This window comes from Montipora capricornis, chromosome 1, assembly GCF_036669925.1.
Source record: "Montipora capricornis isolate CH-2021 chromosome 1, ASM3666992v2, whole genome shotgun sequence".
In the NCBI taxonomy this organism is placed as follows: domain Eukaryota; kingdom Metazoa; phylum Cnidaria; class Anthozoa; order Scleractinia; family Acroporidae; genus Montipora; species Montipora capricornis.
Genome location: NC_090883.1, coordinates 53187035 through 53209534, shown reverse-complemented (window position 1 = coordinate 53209534; position 22500 = coordinate 53187035). Strand labels below are relative to the sequence as shown.

At 40.3% G+C, this 22500-nt stretch overlaps 3 protein-coding genes across 3 annotated transcripts in view; 2 read left to right on the top strand and 1 right to left on the bottom strand.

The window, feature by feature from the left end:
- Positions 1 to 5176, bottom strand: part of LOC138048482 (uncharacterized skeletal organic matrix protein 2-like) — a 5575-nt gene extending 399 nt beyond the window's left edge. The window contains exons 1-2 of the mRNA XM_068894668.1: positions 5018 to 5176; positions 2981 to 3166 (exon numbers count right to left, since the gene is read on the bottom strand). Of these exons, the coding sequence (XP_068750769.1) occupies positions 2981 to 3166; positions 5018 to 5072 (241 nt within the window). The 5' untranslated portion in view covers positions 5073 to 5176. The remainder of the gene's footprint in view (positions 1 to 2980; positions 3167 to 5017) is intronic.
- Positions 1 to 22500, top strand: part of LOC138050135 (uncharacterized) — a 347595-nt gene that overhangs the window by 266038 nt on the left and 59057 nt on the right. The gene's annotated exons all lie outside the window — the stretch shown is intronic.
- The window catches only part of LOC138054220 (uncharacterized), a 10355-nt gene continuing 374 nt past the window's right edge, over positions 12520 to 22500 (top strand). Inside the window, exons 1-2 of the mRNA XM_068900712.1 lie at positions 12520 to 12649; positions 21963 to 22500. The exon at positions 21963 to 22500 is cut by the window's right edge and continues 374 nt beyond it. Of these exons, the coding sequence (XP_068756813.1) occupies positions 22050 to 22500 (451 nt within the window). The 5' untranslated portion in view covers positions 12520 to 12649; positions 21963 to 22049. The remainder of the gene's footprint in view (positions 12650 to 21962) is intronic.

The following is a 22500-nucleotide window of genomic DNA, read 5'->3' as shown; positions in this document are numbered from 1 at the left end:
AACGTTTGCGAACACCGACTGATGCTCGAAAATCTCAGAAGAGTCCAAGGAAATTGGATTAGAGGTAATCCACTCCAGTCTCTAAGGACTAACCCACAGGTCAGCATTCTAATTTCGTCTTCGTGGGAAGTTTTTAATTATCAACTCATTTGTTACCACCAAATTTTTGTGCTTCACCAGTCCAGAGCAAACCAGCGCCTCAGCCAACTTCATTCCCAGAGTCTCCCTTGTAACCGGCCGGTTAGTATGTTGCACCTCAGTTTTTCTTAAAACACTAAACCCCGCGGTTTCGCGACCCTAAGATAGATTGCAACTTCGTGATACTATGCCTCAAAGCCGAAAGACATCAAAACCTGTGAAATCACAAAACCCAAACACAGTGATATATGCTTAATGCTTAACTGACCCCGAAAAGCCCCTTTCGAGAATGGGTCAAATGTATGAAGCGATGACAAGATCAAGAGGATCATGATGAATGAGATGGTATCCGGGCAATGATAAAATTCAGTATCTTTTGGTGCAGTTGCAAGACCTTGTAAGACTTGGGTGGAAGATCCGTTTTTATCCAGGCAGCGGAATTCAAATCCCCGTTTGGGACATTGCGATATGCCGAATAGCGGAAAACTTATATGTAACCCACAGAGCGGATCGCAGCCCAGTCACAAGTAGCAAAATTATGGTATCGCTGACTTTCACGCGACAGCTCCCTTAATTTAAGCCGAGAGTTAATCCTTAAATAGACTTGAAAATAACTTTTTCTAATCTTCAAGACCTTTCTAGTAACTCTCAAAAAAATGGATCATTATACCCCTGGTGAGAAGTTCACGTTCGTTGCTTTAGCGTGGATGGGAGGAAGGTGAGCCAGGGAACTTGCTTCCGGTTTTTGAGACGTAATGTACCAGAACCTCTTTAGCTTTTATCAAATTGCCCTTTACCAACCATTTGAAAGTGACAGGTTTGTGCCAAATATTCATAATCTTCGATTGCTCTTATCTCCTTACGAGCAAAAGCAAACGGCGGCACTTTCAAAGGTTTTGTTCGCAAGTAATCTGCTTGATCTAAACGTGCTCATCCGCATGACCGGATTAACTTGAATACTTCAGGGGCACCCAACGTCAATTTTCGGAAAATATCTGTTCGGAGGACGATTTGAGATCTAGAATTTTCGGAACATTTGTTGTAAAATTTCTTGCTTGCCTGCCTCTCCTAGGATTTTCGAACATCTGAAAAATCGTATAATTGCCCATTTTTCACGGATTTTTACCCTAAAAAGGTCACCTAGAATTTTCGGGAGCCTTTTTTCTGACTAAAATTTTCGAAATGGTAAGTTTTGATACCTAGAATTTTCGGATCACTAGACTTTCAGCTAGGAAATCCGAACAGAGGAAAACTTTTTAGGGGATAAAAATATGCCTATATCTACCGTTTAAATACTAAAATACGTTTAATAATGCTATGTTTAAGTGGTTTTGAACAACGTTCTCGTTGGGTGTCCCTGATACTTTCAAAATGGCCTTTGCACGAAAAACGAAACGAATGTGGTTGGTCAGAGTATCTTTCTTATGAGTAACCTTAAAAACCTTATTCATGTTGTGGCTCTGGAAAAATCCCCAGCCTCAAACAGCCACTTAAGGGAACTTAACGTCTTTTATACTGGACCGTGACATTTATTACACTTAGGTAAATTTTCGTCAATAAAAATTTAAGCGCATGAAGATCCAGGCCCGACGGGAGAAAAAGATAGGGAGCCAGAAACGTGCATTCTAGCACACGATGATGTGCTACACAAAATCTATTTTATTTTTCCCATTATCGGGGAGCATTGGCTAGATTAGCTGTATGATATTTATTCTGAGGAACCAGTAATTTAAAATATAAATTTTGAACTCTCATGTATGTTGCTGTTGTAATTATTGACCGGCCGTTGCCCGTATGATTAATTAACACATTGATTAACACCAGTCACCGACTGTTCCCTAGCTCTAACTTTCAGACAGATAGACAAAACAGTTCATCTTAATTTATTACTCTAACGTCATAAAGACCAGGTTTCTAGCACCAAGTTTACCTTTGCAAAATCAATGGGAAGGTGAGATTCCAACTTTGTCGTCTTTTAAGAGTGGACTTACATTTTGTGGGTGTCTTGGTTATAACTGGATTTGGCAGTTATACAAAGCAAAGGCTTATTCCAGAAACTGAGGTGAGAAGGAAGCTAAGCTGGTCAAAGGGTCTCCCATGGCTCACGTTCGATTCAAATTATACGGCGGGAATTTATTTTTAACTCGCTCCCTCCGATGATAACTTGCTCGAAATTTTAGGGCCGATTTACACGGTACGACTTTGTCGCATGCGCCAACGGCTTACGACAGGCCCACGACATGATTTACGATTGTTGTGTACGTCAGAAAAAATGTCGTAGCATTTTAAAACATGTTTTAAAACGCTGCGACAATCGTAAGTTATGTCGTAAGCCTGTCGTGAGCTTGTCGCATGCGACAAAATCGTATCGTGTAAATCGGCCCTTACGGGGATCTTTGCTGACGTCATTGCTTACAATTTGTTTCAATAACATACGACTTTGCTCGCAGAAGGCATCGTGTTATTTACATATTGACGTTAAAAGGTAAAATAAATTTAAACTCAGTTAAGTCTCCAATTTTAAGCCTTTTAGCTTTGATAACGAGTCAGTATTGTTATTAGCCATCAAAAACTGACCAATTCTTAGGCGGCAAATGCGATAATGATCCCCGTACATTCCTTGTAAAAGTTCGAATTTTTAAAGCATCTTTGCTCGGAGATTATTTGGTAGGACATTGGGATTCATTATGCAATGGATTTTCAATACATGTATTCAGTACTTCATTCTTAGCTGACCGTGGTTAGAAAAAGATAGCTTTGTGTTAATGAGGCAAAAACCGGAGACAAAAATTAATTTAATTCCTATATTCAGAGAGAATGCGCTTAAAAATGGGATTCTTACCTGAACAGTAAACGCAGCCTCTAGCGACCACGCTCCTAATGGTCGTACCGTTGTCATATTCTCCACTTACGGAATAGCAGTGACTGTTGCCAATAGGAAAAGGATGATCACACGTTATCTCGGTTTGCTCCTGTTCGCAATCACTCCATGTGCTTTCGCCGATACACTGATAACACTTTATGGCAACTAATTGGAAATTAAATGTAAACTGATTAAATAGGAATTGTCAAGATTACAAAACGAAGGAGTTGATTTTGACTCCACCGAAATGATGACATCATCATCATCATCATCATCATCATCATCATCATCATCATCAACTAGGAGCAGTCACTCGCCTCCCACCAATTTGTCTCGGAACGAGAAAAAAGGGACGTCTGAAAGAGTATATTAGGGAGCTTACGAAACGAGGACGACGACGGCTTCGAGGACTTCATTTAAAAATACAAGTTCGCGTTATTCGTATCACTACGAAACTATTTCATGTAGTTTCGCGTTAAAAATGTGTAGTAACTGTCCAGGAATTAAACTGGTATGAGTGGGTTGGAAGCGTAGAGAGAGAACTGAAAATTCATCGTCATGTGCTAACGTCCTCCACAGAACCTTGAATTTGGTCATTTCACGTCGTCATTTAGGAGATGACGGCAAAGAAATGTACCAAACTGTAAAACGCACGTGCAGAGCGTGCAGAGCTATTGTTTTTGCTCACTAAACCTATTGTTTTGTAGCGTCGTCGTTGCCGTCGGCGTCGTCGTTTCGTAAGCTCCCTATTGTTTCGAGACGCCTTTCAGGTTGTCCTTCTCTCACGCGGATTTCGGAATAAAAATTAATCACAAGAGCAGCAAAGAGCATTATACATTAACTAACTATTCAGCAAGTGAAAAAAGAAAAAGAAAGAAAGAAAGAAAGAAGATTAATGTTTTTTAGTTCACTTCAATATTAGTCTGTCTAATATCTCGTAACTTTCGCCTTCGTTTTGACAAGTACAATTGTCCTTGTTTCATGTGCCAAAGAGACCCCAATCAAGGGGCGATTTGGTGGTGCATGCTTTATTTCAGTTTTAGCTGAAAGGAGTCGGCTGAATGCCTTATCTTTTTTCGAGTCACCCGATATATTGTCACCTCTCACGTTGTCTCCAAATCATAGTTGAAATAATCACCGATGGAAAAGAGAAAGTTTTTTTCGTTCACAGCGTGAATAGCTCAATGCCTTGAGTTTGGCTGGCGTGCATTCTTTCTTGATCTCTTTCGTCAGCGGCAACTTCTGAAGGCTGTACTCAAGAACCGGAAATTTGCGATAATAAATGACAAATTCTGTAAAATACGTCTTAATACGGATTTCCTCGTGAAACAGAATCCACGCTTTTTCAACGACACAAACACTGCTCCCAGCAATGAAATTATTCTCGCGATACGCGAGATTCCGTTTCTCGCGTACCTTGAGGGACTACGATGGAAAACATCATGAATAATTCGAAGGAGGAAAATTTTAAGGAAAAGCCAGCTGGGTTTGGTCTTGCTTATAACATCGAAATCACAATCGTCTCATTTTTAAAATATTGCTAGTCAAAAAGCTTTTAGCAAATAGCAATGCTTGGGCCAAAATGAATTGAAATTCTAAGGTTAAGCTTTAAGGTCTCTGTTAATTGATGTAGATAACAAAGAATCCATTACAGTTCTATTGTTTGCCTTGAAGGGAATTTTCGAAAGCTTTAGTCCAACCGAGCGCCGACAATGAATCCTGAATTAATTGAGTGGTGCTTGATCGTGAAAAAGATAAAGAGCAAAGTTGGACCAAAAATTGATGATATTAGAGAGAACAAAAATGAATCGGTGAAGACGTTTTCAAGAAAGTAACATGTGGACGGGGATGCAGTAATTGTTTCTAACGAGGTGTTACATGAATACGTCTGGAAGAGTTTACAACAATGCCATACTGACATAACCGACTAAAAGTGGCATCAGTCATTTTAAGGCAAACCAGTCATAATGAGTTAAATCTATAGAACTGAGGATACTATACAATTTAGGGACTCACCTGACAAAGCCATTGAATGTAAAAGTAAAGAGGCGAATAGAAACAAAGAATTCATGACCTAATGGATAATCCACACGCAGAATATTCTGTTATCTCCCTTGCTTTATCTTTCAATTCTAGCGTGACCCTTAACATGATGTCGGCCATCTGCTCTTTTTTTTTTTTTTTTTTCAAATTGAGACTGGGAACGAGATGAATGAAATCAAGCGTGAGTGCCGTACTTCAGCTGTGTCATGAGATCTACCAAATCTCTCAAGCCCTCGCAACTATCGTATTAAGCCGGTTAATGGTATTAATATAGCGCATTTTCTATTTACAGATTCAAATGCGCTTTAAAAGTAATCACGATCTATGGATGTTGCCGAGTTGCATTCGACGCTCCAACTTTGCTCGATCAAACATTGTTCAAGGGTTTTTGGCAGTAATTTATTCTTGAAAAACCAATGCGTTGGTAGGTATCATTCCAACTCACCAAATTGGCAAACCCTTCGATCTCCCACCCATCGATGCCCAGCCCCACTTTGCCATGGCCTGTCGATTGCGTTGGGCTCTTGACTTTTCGCTTTTAAAAAAAGGTTAAAACGTGAGTTTGCAAACTGACCCTGGCTCATTCTCATTCTCACAATCTCCTTATTTAATCGAGGGTGTATCTTTCAGTAATAAATGTGCAACAGTATGGAACATACCCTTCTCTACTTGTTCTCTTAAGCAGTCACAGTCACAGTCGTTTCCGTCCTCCAATAGCTCCAGTACCATAGGCGCCAAGAGCACTTTTCATTTACCGGTGTCACGGTTAGCGCCATATTTTCAAATTTAGCGCCAATATCTACCGGTAGCTTGTTTGGATGGTGTTTTCCCGTCACTACCTCAGCACTCACAGCCAGACAGCCAGACGCGCATCGAACTTTGTTTTGTGAGTTGGCCAGGGCTTTGGGAAAGTTCAAGATCGTTTTTAAGCAAGCAAGCAAGCTTGGACGAAAATCCTTCTAATATATATAGGAGTTCATATACCTTGAATCTACAAGAAAGGGTTACGTTTTTGCAAACGTTGGCCGTGTAGCACTTATATTTAAACAGACTTACCTATTAGAGGGCAACGTGAAGTGCTAGTGGGTTCAATTCCCACCCTGGTCAGAGTTTTTCTCTGTCCTTGTGTGGGCCCATTTCCATTAGTAGGGCTAACGCTCACATGGTTCATATGGGGTAGAAACCTAGCACTTCACATTATCCTCTAATAGCTAAGTGCCTTGAATCAACGTTTGACTTGATCGGCAGGGGTAATTAAGAGCAAAGCCGGAATATCAAGGCAGGATGGAATGGTTCAAAACAGTTCGTCATTACCTTACGTTGTATCTGGCCTTTAAGGTAGCCCTAACCAGTTTCAACACTTTGTAGAGAAACCCTCTTCAGAAAGATTGGCACTTCACACTGTATCACGTAACAGCAATATTATGGTACCAAATGAAACACCGATAATTGCTTAACAAGATGCGGTAATTATTGTGACGTAATAAATTACCTTGACAACGGGAAAGCCCAGCAAAAACACCCTATAATGTGCCTTTAGTTTTTCATATCTCAAAAACAAACTCGGTGACCTCCATATTTTATTACTGGAGAGTGATTGGAAGGCCAAAATTAAACTTCCTGCAAAGTTAAAAAAATTATGCACTGCAGAATCAGAGCCATCTTTAAAAATCACACACTTAAACTTTGCAGAAAGTTTCATCTTAACCGCCTTCTGATCACTTTCCAGAAATAATAATTTGTTTTTGAGATATGTGCAACTAAAGACAAAATAAAGGGTGTTGTTACAGAGCTTTCCCGTTGCCACGGTGACTTATTACATCACAACAACGACCGCATCGTGTTCAGCAATAATCGGTGTTGCTTATGGTGCCATAACATTGCTGTGTACGTGATACAGCGTTGTACTGCCAAATCTTCCAATAAGAACGTTGCTTGAAAACTTTGAAACTGGCTTGATCCACCTTAAATCGTTTGACGAAGCCAAGACGGGGCTATCCAAGCTATGGAATTATGCATCAACGCCGCGATTCAACATTGGATGACTACTGACAACTTGTTTCTCAAAAACTATAAACTGACTTCATACTTATTGGAACCGACGGCATCAGTTGAATAAGATCCAAGATAAACAGCTTATGTTAGTGATGTGTCAATTGAATCGTCTGCATTTGTACGTAATTTGGGTGTATGGAGATTGATCGTCAATTTAACACAAGACACCTGCAATGCTGGATATTTTACCTCCACACTGGAGTCTCAGGCGTATAGGCATCCCAGCCTGCTGCTGTATCACGGGTTGTGCATGCTTTTTTTGAACTGTCGCCTGGATTACAGCAATAGTGTATTATTTCTACACTTAAACAGCTTCAAAGAGTCCAAAATGCCTCAGCTCGTCTTGTCGCTGGAGCAACGAGGAACTATTACATAACACAAATCTTGTATGACTTGCACTGGCTACCCGTGTCTAGCGAATTGAATTAATTACGGTCAAGTCCTTGCACGGACTTTCTCCAGCTTACATTCAAGATCTCGTCATCATGATGGTACAAAAACTTGAACACAAACGCTACAAAATAAGTAAAATCGTTCTCTGGTAAAAAGTTTTGAAAAAACTATGAGCTTTCGACAGACTGAACTGCTGCCTTCAAAGGATAAAAATGTGTGAAGCCTAAAAGCGAAAGAAATTTAAATATAACGAAAAATTCGCATAAGTTAAAGGATAAAAGCATGTGGTAGAAAGAATGTTAAAAATGCTAAGAAAATTAGTGTTTTTTTAAGAGAATGTGATATTGTCTTGGGAGCGGGCACGAATTATTGTCTGCCCCTTAACAGACAAATGAAGGATTATTACTACAGCCTTATCAATCTTGCGAGCAGAGTCTTTTTCGCTCAGTCCTAGATAAAGAAGACTCCAGCCGCCCCGACATTCTTTCATTTGCCGCTAATCCACAGAAATGGATGAGTCAGTCCAGTTTCGACTTGTCCAGTCTCGTCCCCCGGCAGAGTCCGCTTTTCTTTGATCAGAATATGAACCCTGGCCACTTCCGCGACAGGAAGTCCGCAAATCACAGACTTCCGGCTCGTCTACGCACGCTCAGAAATTAGACACAACAGTGGTTGTCAACGGTTACAGGAATGGACCTTCACTACGACTGCGCATAAATTAGAAGTGGCCAGAGTCCTTGGGTGCTTACCATTTAGCCAAATAATCCGGATGGAATGATCGTTGCGTAAAGGTAAGCGATTTTCCGAATTTAATGACCAACCGGATGAGAATGGCGCTTACCATTTACTAAACAGCATTCCATCCCGCATATTTTACTCGATCTTGTGAGAAAGGGCCTGGAAACGGAAGGATCCCTGCAAATGGTAAGAGCTTTTCGCGAATTCCGTTCCGGACGGAAAAAGAGGACTACCTCTGGAGGTTGTCCACAATTTCCGAAAAGATTTTCCGGAAAATTGCCTTTCCATTTGACCTCAAACCGAAATTTCCGGATTTTTTCGCTAAATGGTAAGCACCCCTTGTTTTTGATGCTGACCAAAAGAAAAGTGGATACTGGGGGAGAGATTGCCACAAGTCAATTGCAAACCTGTTTTTTTAGCTTACTTTTGCGCATTATCAATAGCCACGCATCACCCTTTTTTTTTAAATTTACAACAGCGTGGCATTTTTAACTGTCTAAATTGCCATGAGTATTTCCAACTAATCTGCCAGAAACCTATAAATTTATCAGTAAAAAAATGAAATGGCAATTTAAAAATATGAACTATGTTGAGTTTCCATTGAAATGATTACTGGTTGTCGTGCGTTTGCCAGAGTTGTTCGAAAATATCCCGACTGTTTGTTTTCGTTTTGTGGTTTTGTGGCTACTGGTCAAGCGTGACTGACACCGAATATGTACTTGAATTTTTAAGGCATGCTCAATATGAAATGTGGACTTGGCTGGCAGAGTCTTCGTTCCTCTTCCCGACTTATCGAGGAAGATCAAAAGAGACTCTGCTCGCAGGGTATATCAATCTTGGACTTAGATCGAGCGTTTATAGTTTCTTCGCCTGTTTTATGGAATCGACTGCTCCTTTCAATTAGAAATATTGCAATAACAATGTATGCATTTGACAAATGACATTATATAACAACACGCATAACAAGTTTTAGATAAATTTGAACTGACAATGATAATTTTCATTCATCTTAGCAGTTATAACTTTTCATAATCTAATAATTTTGTAAAGACTTTACGATTGTACCAAAACTATTCAGACTAATAGAGCGTTCTACGACTTCGTAGTTACTAACTACAATGACCTATACAATGAGGCCTTATGTCGCTTTGTCGCTCATTTTCCAGCCCACCTGTCGCCTATTTGACTAGAGACAAATGTTTCTGTCGTTTTTTACGCTGCAATACAATTGTCGCTGTCACTTTTTCGCTAGAATACAAATGTTCGCTAAACGTGCTCAATTTTTGCGTCCTGTAATTAATAATGTAATGTCATACAAGAGGAAACGAGCCACAGAAGTGTTTATACGGTCATCGAAATACGTTATAATCAATTAACAATTAAGCCCTCGCATTATTAATTATTAATTGCTGTCATTGCCAGACATTAAATGCAAGGAAGACCGTCATGAGAATGCTGTGACTGCTGCGCGATTTTTTTTAATGTTTTCCCATTTCACATACTCCACGTTAACAAAAAGCGCCAGAAAAGCCGTACAGACCCGCTAAAAGTCACCGAATTACAGAGAATCGTGACTGACATGACCCTCAATTAAGGACGGTGCCTACTATTGTTATTGCGCATACGTTCTGCGCATCTCGAGATACTCAGATTTCCTATCGGTGATGCTTACTAATACAGGGATATTTTTGCGCGGTTTAAAACTATCCGGAAAAAGTAGATCTTAGTAAGTGTCCTTGGTATCCAAAAAGAAAATCGGGGGTAACCATGCATTTTTGAGAGATAATTAAGCTTCAATTTGAGAAAGAACGCCATACATTGTTTTGTAATTTAAAGCTTTTTACAAATATTGTTCTTGAGTTATCTTTGAAAAATGCGTGGTTACCCCTAATTTTCTTTTTGGATTTCAATAACACTTGTTAAGATCTATATTTCCTGCATAATCACACACCGGGGAAAAAATATCTTTAATTAGTAGGCACCGTCCTTAAGATAAGCTAGGCGCCAGTCCAATAGCTGAAATTTGAGGATGTGATCTATTTGTTGCTAGACTAGCCAATACCTTGTTGAAAATAATAGGTGTTCTGGACTCACTCAACTAATTAAGGTACATCAGAAGAGTCAAAAGGATTTTTTGTCTAATCCTCGGGCTGACAGCGAAGGTTTGCCATAACTTACTAATTAAGGCAAGCAGAGGCATTCAGTATTATTATTATTATTATTATTATTACGTGGAATGCCGAAGGCATACCACACCAGACTGGCTTTTTAACCAGTCTGGTGTCTTTTTTTTGTTGGTAGTCAGAAATGTGCATACCCCATGGATATTGAATTAATCTCCGATAGGGTGCATTTACATTTATTCCCTCCAGTAAGTCCAAACTTCCCTATCCCGAGGAGAACTCATTTTTTTTTCCCACCTTCCCAATTAACTGCGAGCACGTTAGACCACTCGGCCACCGTAACACACTTCCGTTAATCTTGGTGAAAGCAAAGATTTAGTGTGGAATCTTTCCGCCCGCCATGATTGATTCAGTATTAAACTATTCGATAAAGTGGACAGATGCTTTTTCTTTGAGAATGGCAAGCTTTAAAGGTAAGGATAATATTCTACTTTATTTCTAGATCTTGCCTAGTACTTGTGTGTACCACTGTGAACACTATTTTGCATAGAACGAATACTTCATTAGAAGTATTTTGCATAGAACGAATACTCCATGGAGTATTTCTTCGGAACCAGTTTGTTTGCCGTTTTGACGTAGAAAGAAAATACGAAAATAGATTTCAAGGGCCAAACAAGATAAAAAATGAAATCAAGTTTAAAAAACCGAATTAGCTATCGCCGTCACGGGGACTTGCAGCGGTCCCCCATCCAAGTACTAATCTCATTCGGAGGAGCTTAGCTTTAGCTGACAGGTGGACTAGCATCAACGATTGTGATCTTCGTGTTAAATTGTCGAACTTTATAACACTTGAAAGAAAAAAAAAAGGAAACTAACAAAAAACCCGGTGTCTTGCCGTAATTTTGTCGCAGGTGCATCCTTTGTTTCGTGAGTTGTCAGTATTAAACACGCAAGGTAACTTGATCACAGGCGGGCGCTAAAATCGATGTCACTTTCGATTTTGCGATTTTACTTGTACGACCAAAAGTACGATAGAAAAATTGAACTCTGATTGAACGTAACAAAAATCTCCCGAAATGTTTTTCGCTGATGGCAAATTGTTTTATTCTCGATCGACACTTCCTAGAAGTTCCTTCTGCTCTCCTTAAAAACTACATATTAATATTTATATACTTTTGCGTCAATATTTGTTTTGCATAAAGCAGGCTAGCACCTTGCTTATAATTAGTTCGCATTTTTGAGCGTTAAAATAGAATTTTTGGTCGTATGTTCCTGACCGTAAGTCGCATATTTTGACGTCCCCCATGCAGATACTAACCCCGCTGGAAAGGGATTAACTTTAGAAACATTGGTCTTGGAAAGCTGTCGGCACCTCAGATTGCACCCTTAAGCTTATAGTGAAAAAGAAGTTGTAAATGATCAACATGTCAGGCTTGAAGCCAGCTCGAGTGTAGAATCATGACGAACTTTTGGAGTTTCTGAGCACTATTTACTACTTGTAGCTTTTGTTCAGTTTTGAATCGATGATAGAGAGAGTTTTGGCGATCTCAACCCGGACTTGACTACTGGATTTAAGCTTTTTTCTTAACGAGATTTCAAGTTATTGTGGAACGTTTAGTACCAAGTTACTCTAATACTGAAATCTAGATACGTTAAAGCAGAGCGGAATAAATATTTTAAGAGGAAAAAAGGACGCAACTACATTTCCCGACAAGCCTGTTTCGTGAATCGCTTAACCCCTGAAGAGTGAAGCGATTCACGAAACAGGCTTGTCGGGAAATGTAGTTGCGTCCTTTTTTCCCCTTAAAACATTTATATATATATATATATATAATATTATATTTAAGAAATAAAAAACATGTACTGCATTTCTATCGAGTTATAGAAGCACGAGTGAAAGTTTGGGAGAACGAGAAATGCGGTGGGAAGACGAGCCGCAGGCGAGTGTTTCCACAGCTTTTCCGAGTTCTCCCAAACTTTCACGAGTGTTTCTATAACAGGGTTCCCTGTGCAAATGGCAATCCTGATTTGATTCATATAATCAGATAATGACTTCGAGGCTAGCCTTTCTGGTCTCGCTACGAACTTTGAAATTTCAAAAGAATTCTTGTTTCAAAACGAGGGCAGTAGGTCTAATTAACATAAAGATAAAAGAATGTAAATGTGGTCGTCGTTTATGAAAGTGGTTTACCTGCTCACTCGCAGTCGATTGCGCTGTTTTCGCCTCAACTCAGTAAGACAAAAGGGAAGGAATATTTATAAAAGCCCGTGCTCTGAGACCTTCAACTTAATAAGGGTTGGTTCTCAATAGGGCATTTGAGTGATGACGCCATTGGACTACAAGTGCCAGAATCCTCCAGGTTTTGCTTGCCTCGTGCTAATTAAGCTATTGTTATTTTTACCCCACTGGCAATACAAAATTTAAATACGAAAGAAAAAAAAAAGCAAACTGATTAATTCTGGTAGTTGTAGTGAAATGACGCCATCGTGAAAGTTGCCTATTTGTTACGTTTCTTCAAGTTCAGCCTTAACGAATTCATTTCTTCAAACGATTGTTATGCATTGGTAATTTAATTTGTTTAAAGGCTATGGCTTTCATAAAGAGTCGGTGTAGACTGCATTTATACTTTTGATTGTCAAGCACAAAATGCTTGTGATATGCCTGATCCAAATGTTGCTGTTTTTGCTTTGAAATTGTTCAACATTTGTATGCTTTTCCATTTCCTTTCCACCAGTCAAAGACACGTGCACCATTGTATCAAGCGTCACCTACACATTACCCGTAGAAAAGACATACATTATTTAGAACGATGAAAGCCAGCGAAATGCTTTTGGGGTCGTGTATATAGGATACTTATAGATACAAATTCAAGTCAAAAATTTACTAAAAACAGTTTTAAACATACGACAACGATAATCATGTTAAAAATAACGCTGACGAAAGCCGTGTGTTTATAAAATTTAAATTAGATAAAATAGAAACCGACAATTATTTTAAAAATATGGCTATTACTATTTTTATAAAAACTAAAAACACCGTAAAAGCCTGATGAATTCTAGTAAGCGACTGGCTGACTGAACACCGAAATCATGATCCTTAATATGTCTGTGTATTGTATTATTGTCTTGTATTATTGTCTGTAATTTATCGCCAGATGATGTCCAAATAGTTGACGTTTGAGTCTAGAAAACACGACAACATGTACATTTCCAAACACATTTCATTTGCCTTTTCCATTCGACACCGTGGAGGTTAAGATGCGGTAGTACCTCTTGCACGTGACCGGACATTCCACATGAAACACAATGGTAAACCTATATATATAGTATAGCTGCTTGGTACAAAAAAAAGGGCAAAGTGTACACTTTTACCCGAAAGGATACAGTCTACTTTTAGATGTAAAGCCATCTCAGATTGGACCTCTGACGTCATCAAAATGTCAATAACCATGACCTTGACTTTTGGTAAAGCGTTTGCGATATCTTTTTCTTGGTGTGGCCTAAAATTGGATAATTAAACCAGACTTACCTGTGAGTTGAAGTTTGATTGAGACTCTATCACATGACTGAAGAAGACAAGGAGATCACATGAGCTAGCACGGCGCTTGCGCGAGTCATTTTTTAAAGACATTGAATGGGAGTGTCAGACATAATACACACAGCAGTAGGTGAATGACTAAGGCCTACAAAGTGCGGGAAAGCCAAGAAGCGGCGAGCATGTGATCTCCTTGCCTTCTTCTGTCATGTGAAAGAATCTCAATCAAACTTCAACTTACAGGTAAGTGTAATCGCTTTAATTGTCCAATTCTATCCGTCATCTGTTTGAGAGATTCCATGAGAACGCGCATGCGCAAAGCCGACCAATTCGCGCTCGCTTTCCAGCTTGGCCAAGTGATCAATCTTTTATTTGCTCAATCCGGAGGAAATCTTGCTGCATCCGTCTTATATCCTGAAGAAATCCTGTCAACTCTGGTGAATAGGAACTTCCTTTGTTAATACAAGGAAACCTGCTAATAATTTTCGGCGGCATGTCTTCATCGGCTTCTGGCTTCTGGTGTTTTGGATTCAATGCTTCAATCAACGATTCAAGAAAAGGCTCGGGAAAAATCTGAAGAGAAAGCACTTTCTGTTGCCGAGAAGACAAAAGATAGCAAAGTCTATGAAACAAGAGGCGAAAACAGCAAGTCGAGTGCTGCTGAAAAAACGAGCCATCTCTCAAAGAAACAAAGCAAAGCTTAAATTGGAGGTGCCAGCCCGGCTTGCGTAGAACCCTCCACTAGCACAGAGCCCAAGAGTAATGAATGGACTGAAATTAATAAAAAGCTCGACTGTTTGACGTCTGCGATGAACTCAATGGCACCAGTTGTTAAAGAGCTAAAAAGGGCTTATGGTGTCGCTTTTGAAGGGAAACTCAGCTCAAGAGGAATCTGGCTCTGAAACAAATGACTGAATGCGAGAGTCAACTGTCACCCATTGCAAAAAAAAAACACAGCATGACGAGACTAAAACAACTGAGGGCGGTCTAGTGGATTCTCTCGTCCAAGCGGTGACAGAAGAGGAAAAAAACTTACCCAGTATTGCCAGACAATGCGGTCGCGGTGCTCAAAAGAATTTATGAGGGTGGCCTGAGTGAACAAGCAGCATCAAAACGGAAAAAAAACGCCATGGAGTTTTCTGAGAGTAAAAAAAGTAAACCCAGAAATCTGGGACAATGCACAGCGAAATACTTGCAGCACAGATGCAAAGTTTCAAAAATTGCAAGAAACAAATAGTAGCAAATAAATAAAAGCATTTTCTTATAAAACGTCGCGCATGAAGCGAATTGCGTAATTATATTACATAAGAATAAACTAAGTAAAATTACAACTTGTCAACTTGATGGGTACTGGGCATTACATTTTAAAATTACTTTGAATTTACATAATTATTCCGAATTTACAGCCTACAATTTCGATATGATAAAAAGTGTTCTACAGATAATTAATAATGTTGGAAAATATCCAGCTAGAGACCATGAGCACATGTGGGGGAAGAAACGTTTCTTAAAGCGCTCTGTTTTACATTTCATCAGCGATGGTCTATCGTTAAGGCGTGGGAAGCGGCCGTGCGCGTGCGCCCGAGTCGGTGGCATAAGATGGTGAAGGCGTGACCCGGGCTCCTTGATCTTTTCAAAGGTTTTCGCACATAGGAGGTCTCGTCGTGCGCACAGAGTCGTGCAGCCGGGCAGCTTCAAAGCGTCTTCGTTAGTGGGAGGCAGGAAAATTGATGCGTAACGCACGTTTTTGCACTCTCTCGATCCCTTCCGAGAGCTGGACAGGGAGAGAGGAATGCCACACAGGGCAACAGTACTCCAGTACCGACTTAATTAGTGCAATGTGAGCTCGAAGGAGATCATGTGGACGTGCGCTACTGCGGTTCAGTACCCGTAATGTATGCATTCGTTTGGAAGCCTTGCCTACTTTTCCGTTGTCATGAGAATCTCATTTTAGATTACTCTGAATAGTGACTCCCAGAACTTTCTGGGCTTCGACTGTTTCAACTGCATTGCCACTCACAGCTACAGCTGGTGGAAAATGCTCAATATGGCGGCAAAAATGGACAGTCAGCTCCTTTCATTTCTTAGGATAGAGTTTCATGCTGTTTTTACCAGCCCAGGAATTGAGTGCGTCAAGGTCAGATTGAAGCGTTAAGTTTGCGGGCGCCGGTACTACTTTTGAGATAGCCATGTCATCGACGTACGTCCAGTACGAACAGCGCGGAGATGCCAATTTTAGATCGTGTATCATGATGAAGAACAATATAGGGCCGATTTTAGTCTCTTGAGGGACCCCAGCGTTAACAGGGAGCCATTGAGAGGTACTCTGACCGAACTTGACGCATTGCCTCCGCTCTGTTAGAAAACTACATATCCGCGGCGACGTACGCCCAACTCTATAAGCTTGGTGATCACTATAGTATGGTTGGTTGATCCTGTCAAAGGCCTTGCTGAAATCCAAGAAAAATGCCCTTAGATAGCAGCCAGGATTCTCTAGCTCAGAGAGCCAATTGTGAAGTAGATCGAGTAAGCAATAGGTGGTGGAAGATCCTTTGAGGCTGCAAAATTGGCGGGCATCCATATACTCACCAACATGCATCCTCGATCATCCAGGTAACCACAAAGTGTTCCGGGAATTTAGATAGAATAGGTGTTAGTGAAATAGGTCCGATATCCCCTGAATTTTGAGGCTGCTTTACCTTCGGGATGGGGGTTATGTTGGATTCCTTCCATATACTCGGCACGACTCCAGCAAAGAGAGATGAACTAAAAGTAGAAAATGATGAATTAATTAAAGGTCTCATTCCCCTAGCACGTTTAGCTGAGATCATTGCTGAAGGTACTGATGGGAATTCAGAGCTCCCTGACGAGACAACCTTGTGGGACCTTGCCTCAAATGCAGTTCTGTTGTTTGCAGCTGCCAATCACGAACTAAACCTGTGTCGAAGAGACATGTTTAAGGAAGATGATTTCGAAGCAATCTGTAGTAGTAAACAAACAGTCGGTGGTGAGCTGTTTGGTGAATGATCTGACGGAACTGAAACAACAAGGCCTCAAAACGACGTACTGGCCATAAGAAGAGAACCCATTAAAGATCACATCGATATGGCCATCTGAGACAGAGAGAGCATGCACGTATCAAGTGGCTACATTGATGACACATTCTTAGAAGGTGATAGTTATAACCTGTGAGAATGTCGATGCCACTCTGCAGTTATTTAGGGGGCTTGGTTTTTGGCCTCATGATTTAAAATCAGTCACTAAACCGACTCAAATTCAGGAACATTTAAGATTTTTGCTAAACTCACTGACCATGACAGTGTCTTTATCTGATGAGAAATTTGACAAATTATATCAGTTTGCCCAGAGAATCCTAGAATTGGAAAAAGTGAGCATTCGCCTGGTAGCAAGCTTGATCGGTAATATGGTTTCATTTTGTCCAGGGGTGGAATATGGTCAGATTGAGATAGAGAAGACCATTGCCCTAAAAAGAGCTAGAGGTGATTTTGACCAAAACATGATTCTTTCTCATAAGGCAAAAAATGACATCAAATGGTGGATAGCTACTAAGAACTGTGAAAGGAAGACAAGACATAGGAGTGCTACTATAACTTTGTACACTGATGCTTCAAATCAGGGTTGGGGCGCTACCACCAGCCAGGAAAATAAAGGAGGCCGTTGGTCCCCAAAGGAGCAACTCATGCGTATTCATGCAAAAGAACTTTTACCTATTCAGTTTGGGTCGTTTTTCGATGACTGCAGACATAGCCATATTAAAGTCTTAACTTACAACACAACTGTAGAATCGTATCTGCGTAATATGGGTGGTTCCCATTCCACTCCCTGCAATAACATCTCTAGGGAAATTTGGTTGTGGTGTAAAGTAAGGGATCTGTGACTCACAGTAGGTCACACTTCAGGGTCAGAGAATACGATTCCAGATAAGGCCTCGGGGATGTTTAATGATACCTCGGAATGTCAGCTCGACAAGACATGCTTTGATAACTTGGCGAAAATATTTGGTTATTTAGACATTGATATGTTTAGTTCTACAAGAAATTGCAAAAAGAGTTGAGACACTCACTGTCAAGAACCCTACAATGCGTGACATAGAGGTCAGCACATCCTCAACCCCCATCCCCCCACGCAAAGTTGTTTCCATCTTGATCTAGCATTGAAACTAAAGGCTATCAACATTGAAAAGGGGGGAGGGGAAAGAGGGGCGTTGCGACTTCTCTTTCGGTGTGGTAATAGGGTTTTATGAGGAAGAGGTGAAATTTCGACTGTCTCAACCTTTTTGCAACTGCTTGTAGATTCAATTTCCAAGTTAAATGTTATGTCTCCTGGGAGCCTGACCGTAATGCTTATGCTGTAGATACCTTTACACTGGACTGGGGTGAATATTTCAGCAATATGCTTCCTTCCTTCAGTGTCATCCCTCAAGTCCTTCAGAAGATAGAGGAAGATCAAGAGAAAGTGTTGTTAACATTATTTCAGTGGAAGACTCAGGCCTAGTACCCAAAGCGTGCCAGATCGCTTGTGACCAGGCCTGTACCATTGCCCTAGGATTCCAACATTGTCAATTTACCGTTCAACCCAGAGAAGAAACTTCCTCTGGGGAAGAACATGCGTTTGATGGGATGTCTGCTATCAGGAAATCTCTGGAAAACCAAGGAATTTCGAACGGAACTCAAGAGATCATGCTTGGCTCATGGAGACCAGGTACGAACAAACAGTACCAAATTTACCTCAGGAAGTGGAACCTCTTTGCAAGTAGAGGAGGTGTTGATCCCGTTCAGCCACCAGTGAGTAAAGTGCTTGACTTCCTTACTGAACTTTACGACTGTGGTCTTGAATACAGCGCGCTTACCACTGCAAGGTGTACCCTATTAACAACTATTACCCTGTTGGACGGAACCATGACAATTGGTTCACACCCATTGTTTCAAAGGTTTATTAAAGCAGCTTTTTCAGACAAGACCAGCTTTTCCTAGGTATCAGACCTCATGAGATGAAACTTTAGAAACTTTATTAACAAAATAATCAATTTGTGGGAAAGAAGAGGGCCCGACCTAAAAAACATTATTTTACAAGAATCTATATATACACCATTAAAAACGATGAGAATTATACAACACAATTGGTCAATCCATTTGGGAGATATTATTATTAAGAATGTCTAATCAAATATCAGTACTGATCAGAATTAAATGACAGTGTCGTCCAACTGGAGCACAGCAGATGGAATGAATGAGTCAGCAAATCTCTTGGTTCGGCATTTAAAAATTGGGAATACATTTTCTTGGATTCCTGAGACGGTAATGATGTGTTTCCTTGCAGCTAGTAAACAGTTCATCTTGTTGGTAGGCCCAAGACCAGATCTTTATAGTGCATAGCATAAACTCTCTCGGCGCTCTAACAGCGTCATCAGGTTGGCTGTAACCAGGCTTTCCTGGTAGGTATAGTTTGGAAAGATAATTTTAAGTGCCCTTTGTTGAATTTGTTCTATTTGGTCACGAAGATTGTTAGTGATAGCGAAGTGCCAGACTTGGCATGCTTACTCCATTATCGGTCTGACGAAAAACCAAGTCGTTTGATGACGTACCAGCATGTTTTGGGGTATGAAGAGCATAGAGTCTTTTGCTTGCCTTGTACACATATAATCTACATGATGGGACCAAGTGAGATCAGATGAGATATACAATCCAAGTAATTAAAAATCTGGAACAATGTCAATAACGTGACCATCCGCGGTTAGAGGTTGCACTGGAGACTCATGCTTAAGGAAACTGATGCGGCGTAGTTCTTTAGTTCTTTGGTCATTGATTTTCGTGTTTTTGGTAGTAGACCAGTTACAGATTTTGTCAAGTTCAGTTTGAAGGAAGCTTGGGCAGTACAAATTAAAGCATTCAAAAATAGTTATCTACATACTTGTAGAGTAGTAGATCGGAGGTGAGGTCATTGATCATCACAAGAAATAGCAAAGGTCCAAGTTTTGCACCTTGACGTACACCAACATGTGTTGATTTCCAGGCTGATTTGTTTTCGCCAATTTTGACGCGAAAATAGCGTTGACGGAGGAAATCCGTACACGGGTTGATCAAAATATCAGGAACTCCAAACAATTGCAGCTTGGTGGTGATGATGATGTGGTCTATCAGGTCGAAGGCTATAGAGAAATCAATCATGCATGTGCGAATGATAACGCGCTGGTTATCAGAGGAGGAAAGACACTGATGTAAAAGGTGGATCAGAAGGTGCGTAGTTGAGCAGCCTTTAATGTTGCCGAACTGGTTCTTATCAATTTTTGCAGATACGATTTCATATATCCACTTGAAAACAAAACTTTCCAAGATCTTACTGAGCACGGGAGTGGGAGAAATTAAATCGGACGGAGATCTTTACCAGCGTCCTTTGGATTATTGACTTAAGGCAAGGGGAGAACGTTTGCACATTTCCAGAGCGGTGGGCTCTGGTACTTCAGTGGTATTAAATTTTCTGAAGGAATGGCGTCCTGTGAATACCTTGTCTCTTCAGCACCTCACCTTCAAGTTACTTATGTTATGCTTCCTTACACCAGGTCAAAGGTGTCAATCCTTTCACTTTATGAGCTTATCGTTAATGCCGAAATCTGAGTCATCAAATACATTTGTCATCGACCAGAGTTCTGCACCTGGCCAACCTCAACCAGTGTTAGTTCTACCACAGTTTCCTGCAGACTCACGTTTGCGTGTTGCTACTACCTCTTGAGGAATACTTTCGACGTACAATCCCTCTTAGGGGTAGTGACGATAAGTTGTTCATAAGTTATATCTCCCCATATAAAAGTGTAAGTATAGACAACAATGGACGGTGGATTAAAACTATTATGGCTCTGGCGGGCATTGATGTGTTCAAAGCTTGCAGTACCAGAATTGCTTCTCCCAGTAAAGCCAAGGCTTGCCACGTCCTTATATCATCTATTATGAAAACTGCCATTTGGAGAAGTGCTGATTTCTTCGGCAAGTTTTAACACAAGCCTGTTGCGGTTGCGTATACGAGTTTAGGGGAAGCTATTTTGCGTGATGCGGGGTGGGATACAAGCGGCATTCCAGAGGGACATTCAGGGCCGCAGCCAGAAAAAAATTATGACTGAGGCAATGACCATGGTTAAATTATCTTCGTAGGTGTTTTGGGCGTTTATGATGAGTACATTTTAAAGACAATACTGGAATCCCGCTTTGTTAAAAGAAAAAAAAGGCTGTCTTTTTTACTTGTATTAGACGGCCACCTCTATTTATAAACCGCGGCCACCGTAGCAGTCCTATGTTTATCTTTCTTTGTTATTTTTACCTGTATTAAGCCTCTACCCTTGAACAGAAACCAAGCCACATACCATTTTATGCGGCATTTTTTTGTGTTTAAAATGCGATCCATCATCACTTTAAGCAGTGTTGACAGTGAGCGACTTGCTCTCAGACAAACAAAAGTTTCAAATGCTGAAACGCCAGACTTAAGTGTCTCTTTACTTTCTCTGTAAAATTTACACGAGAAAAAATCTCTGTAAATCCATCCATATAAAATCTCAGTGTTAACTCTGTAAAAAGCGAGTGAGAAGAATACATGAAATGCCTATAAAATGTCCTCAAAAACCCTCAAAAAACTGCAGGGGTAAAGTATGTAACATGGTTTTAAAATGTTCATGTTTTAGTGCCCAAAATCTCAGCAACATGTTCACAATATCTCTGTACATTAAAGCATTTAAAACCTGGCGGAAGACAGAAAATGTCAATATAATGTCTGAAAAACTGGAGGGGTAAAGTATGTGGAATTCTTTTAAAATGTTACTGTTTTAGTGCACAAAATCTCAGCAAAACGTTTACAATATTTCTGTAAATAATAGCATTAAAACGTGACGTAAGGCAGGAAATGTTAATAAAAAGTGAAATGGATGAAAGGTTAGTCAATTTTACGTAAACAAAGCACAGTGCTACTAACAAGTTACAGTAACTGCTAAAGAAAATAAGACAAATTACCAATATTTAATACAATCAACTGAGAAAGAGCCCCCTGAAAATTAATTTGTTTCTTTCAGATGCTTAAGATGCATCCTCATGTTTTATGGAGTGGCAAATAGCCACCAAGGTCAACACAACATCTCATACCGTAGTCAAAACAAAATATGCGCCGCAAGACTCTTCTAGTGATTATTGCTGTGGTTCTATGGCTAAAAATTAACTTACAGAGCCCTGGACGATACACAGGACACAAGCCTTGGGACCCCGCCCCCAGATGCAAAAATTCCGAAGAAGAGATCGAACTCCTCGTGCAACTGACTTACAAAGTGCACTTCGTTCTGGAAACTATGGGAATTGATTGTTGGTTGATGTATGGCTCCATCTGGGGGCCATTGAGAGGAATTGATGGTCCCCTCCCATGGGATGACGATGTCGATCTTGGAATAAACGGCGATGGTAAGTTCAGTCAAAAGCCATTTAAAGAATTCGAAGATTCTTTCGCTGTTTATGGTTTATTGGTAGAAAACAGGTTAAGGCAGAGCTCACTAATAGTCATCACAGAAGAACACCTCTGGCCATCCCTGGATCTTTTCGTTTTTTACGATGCTAATGGAG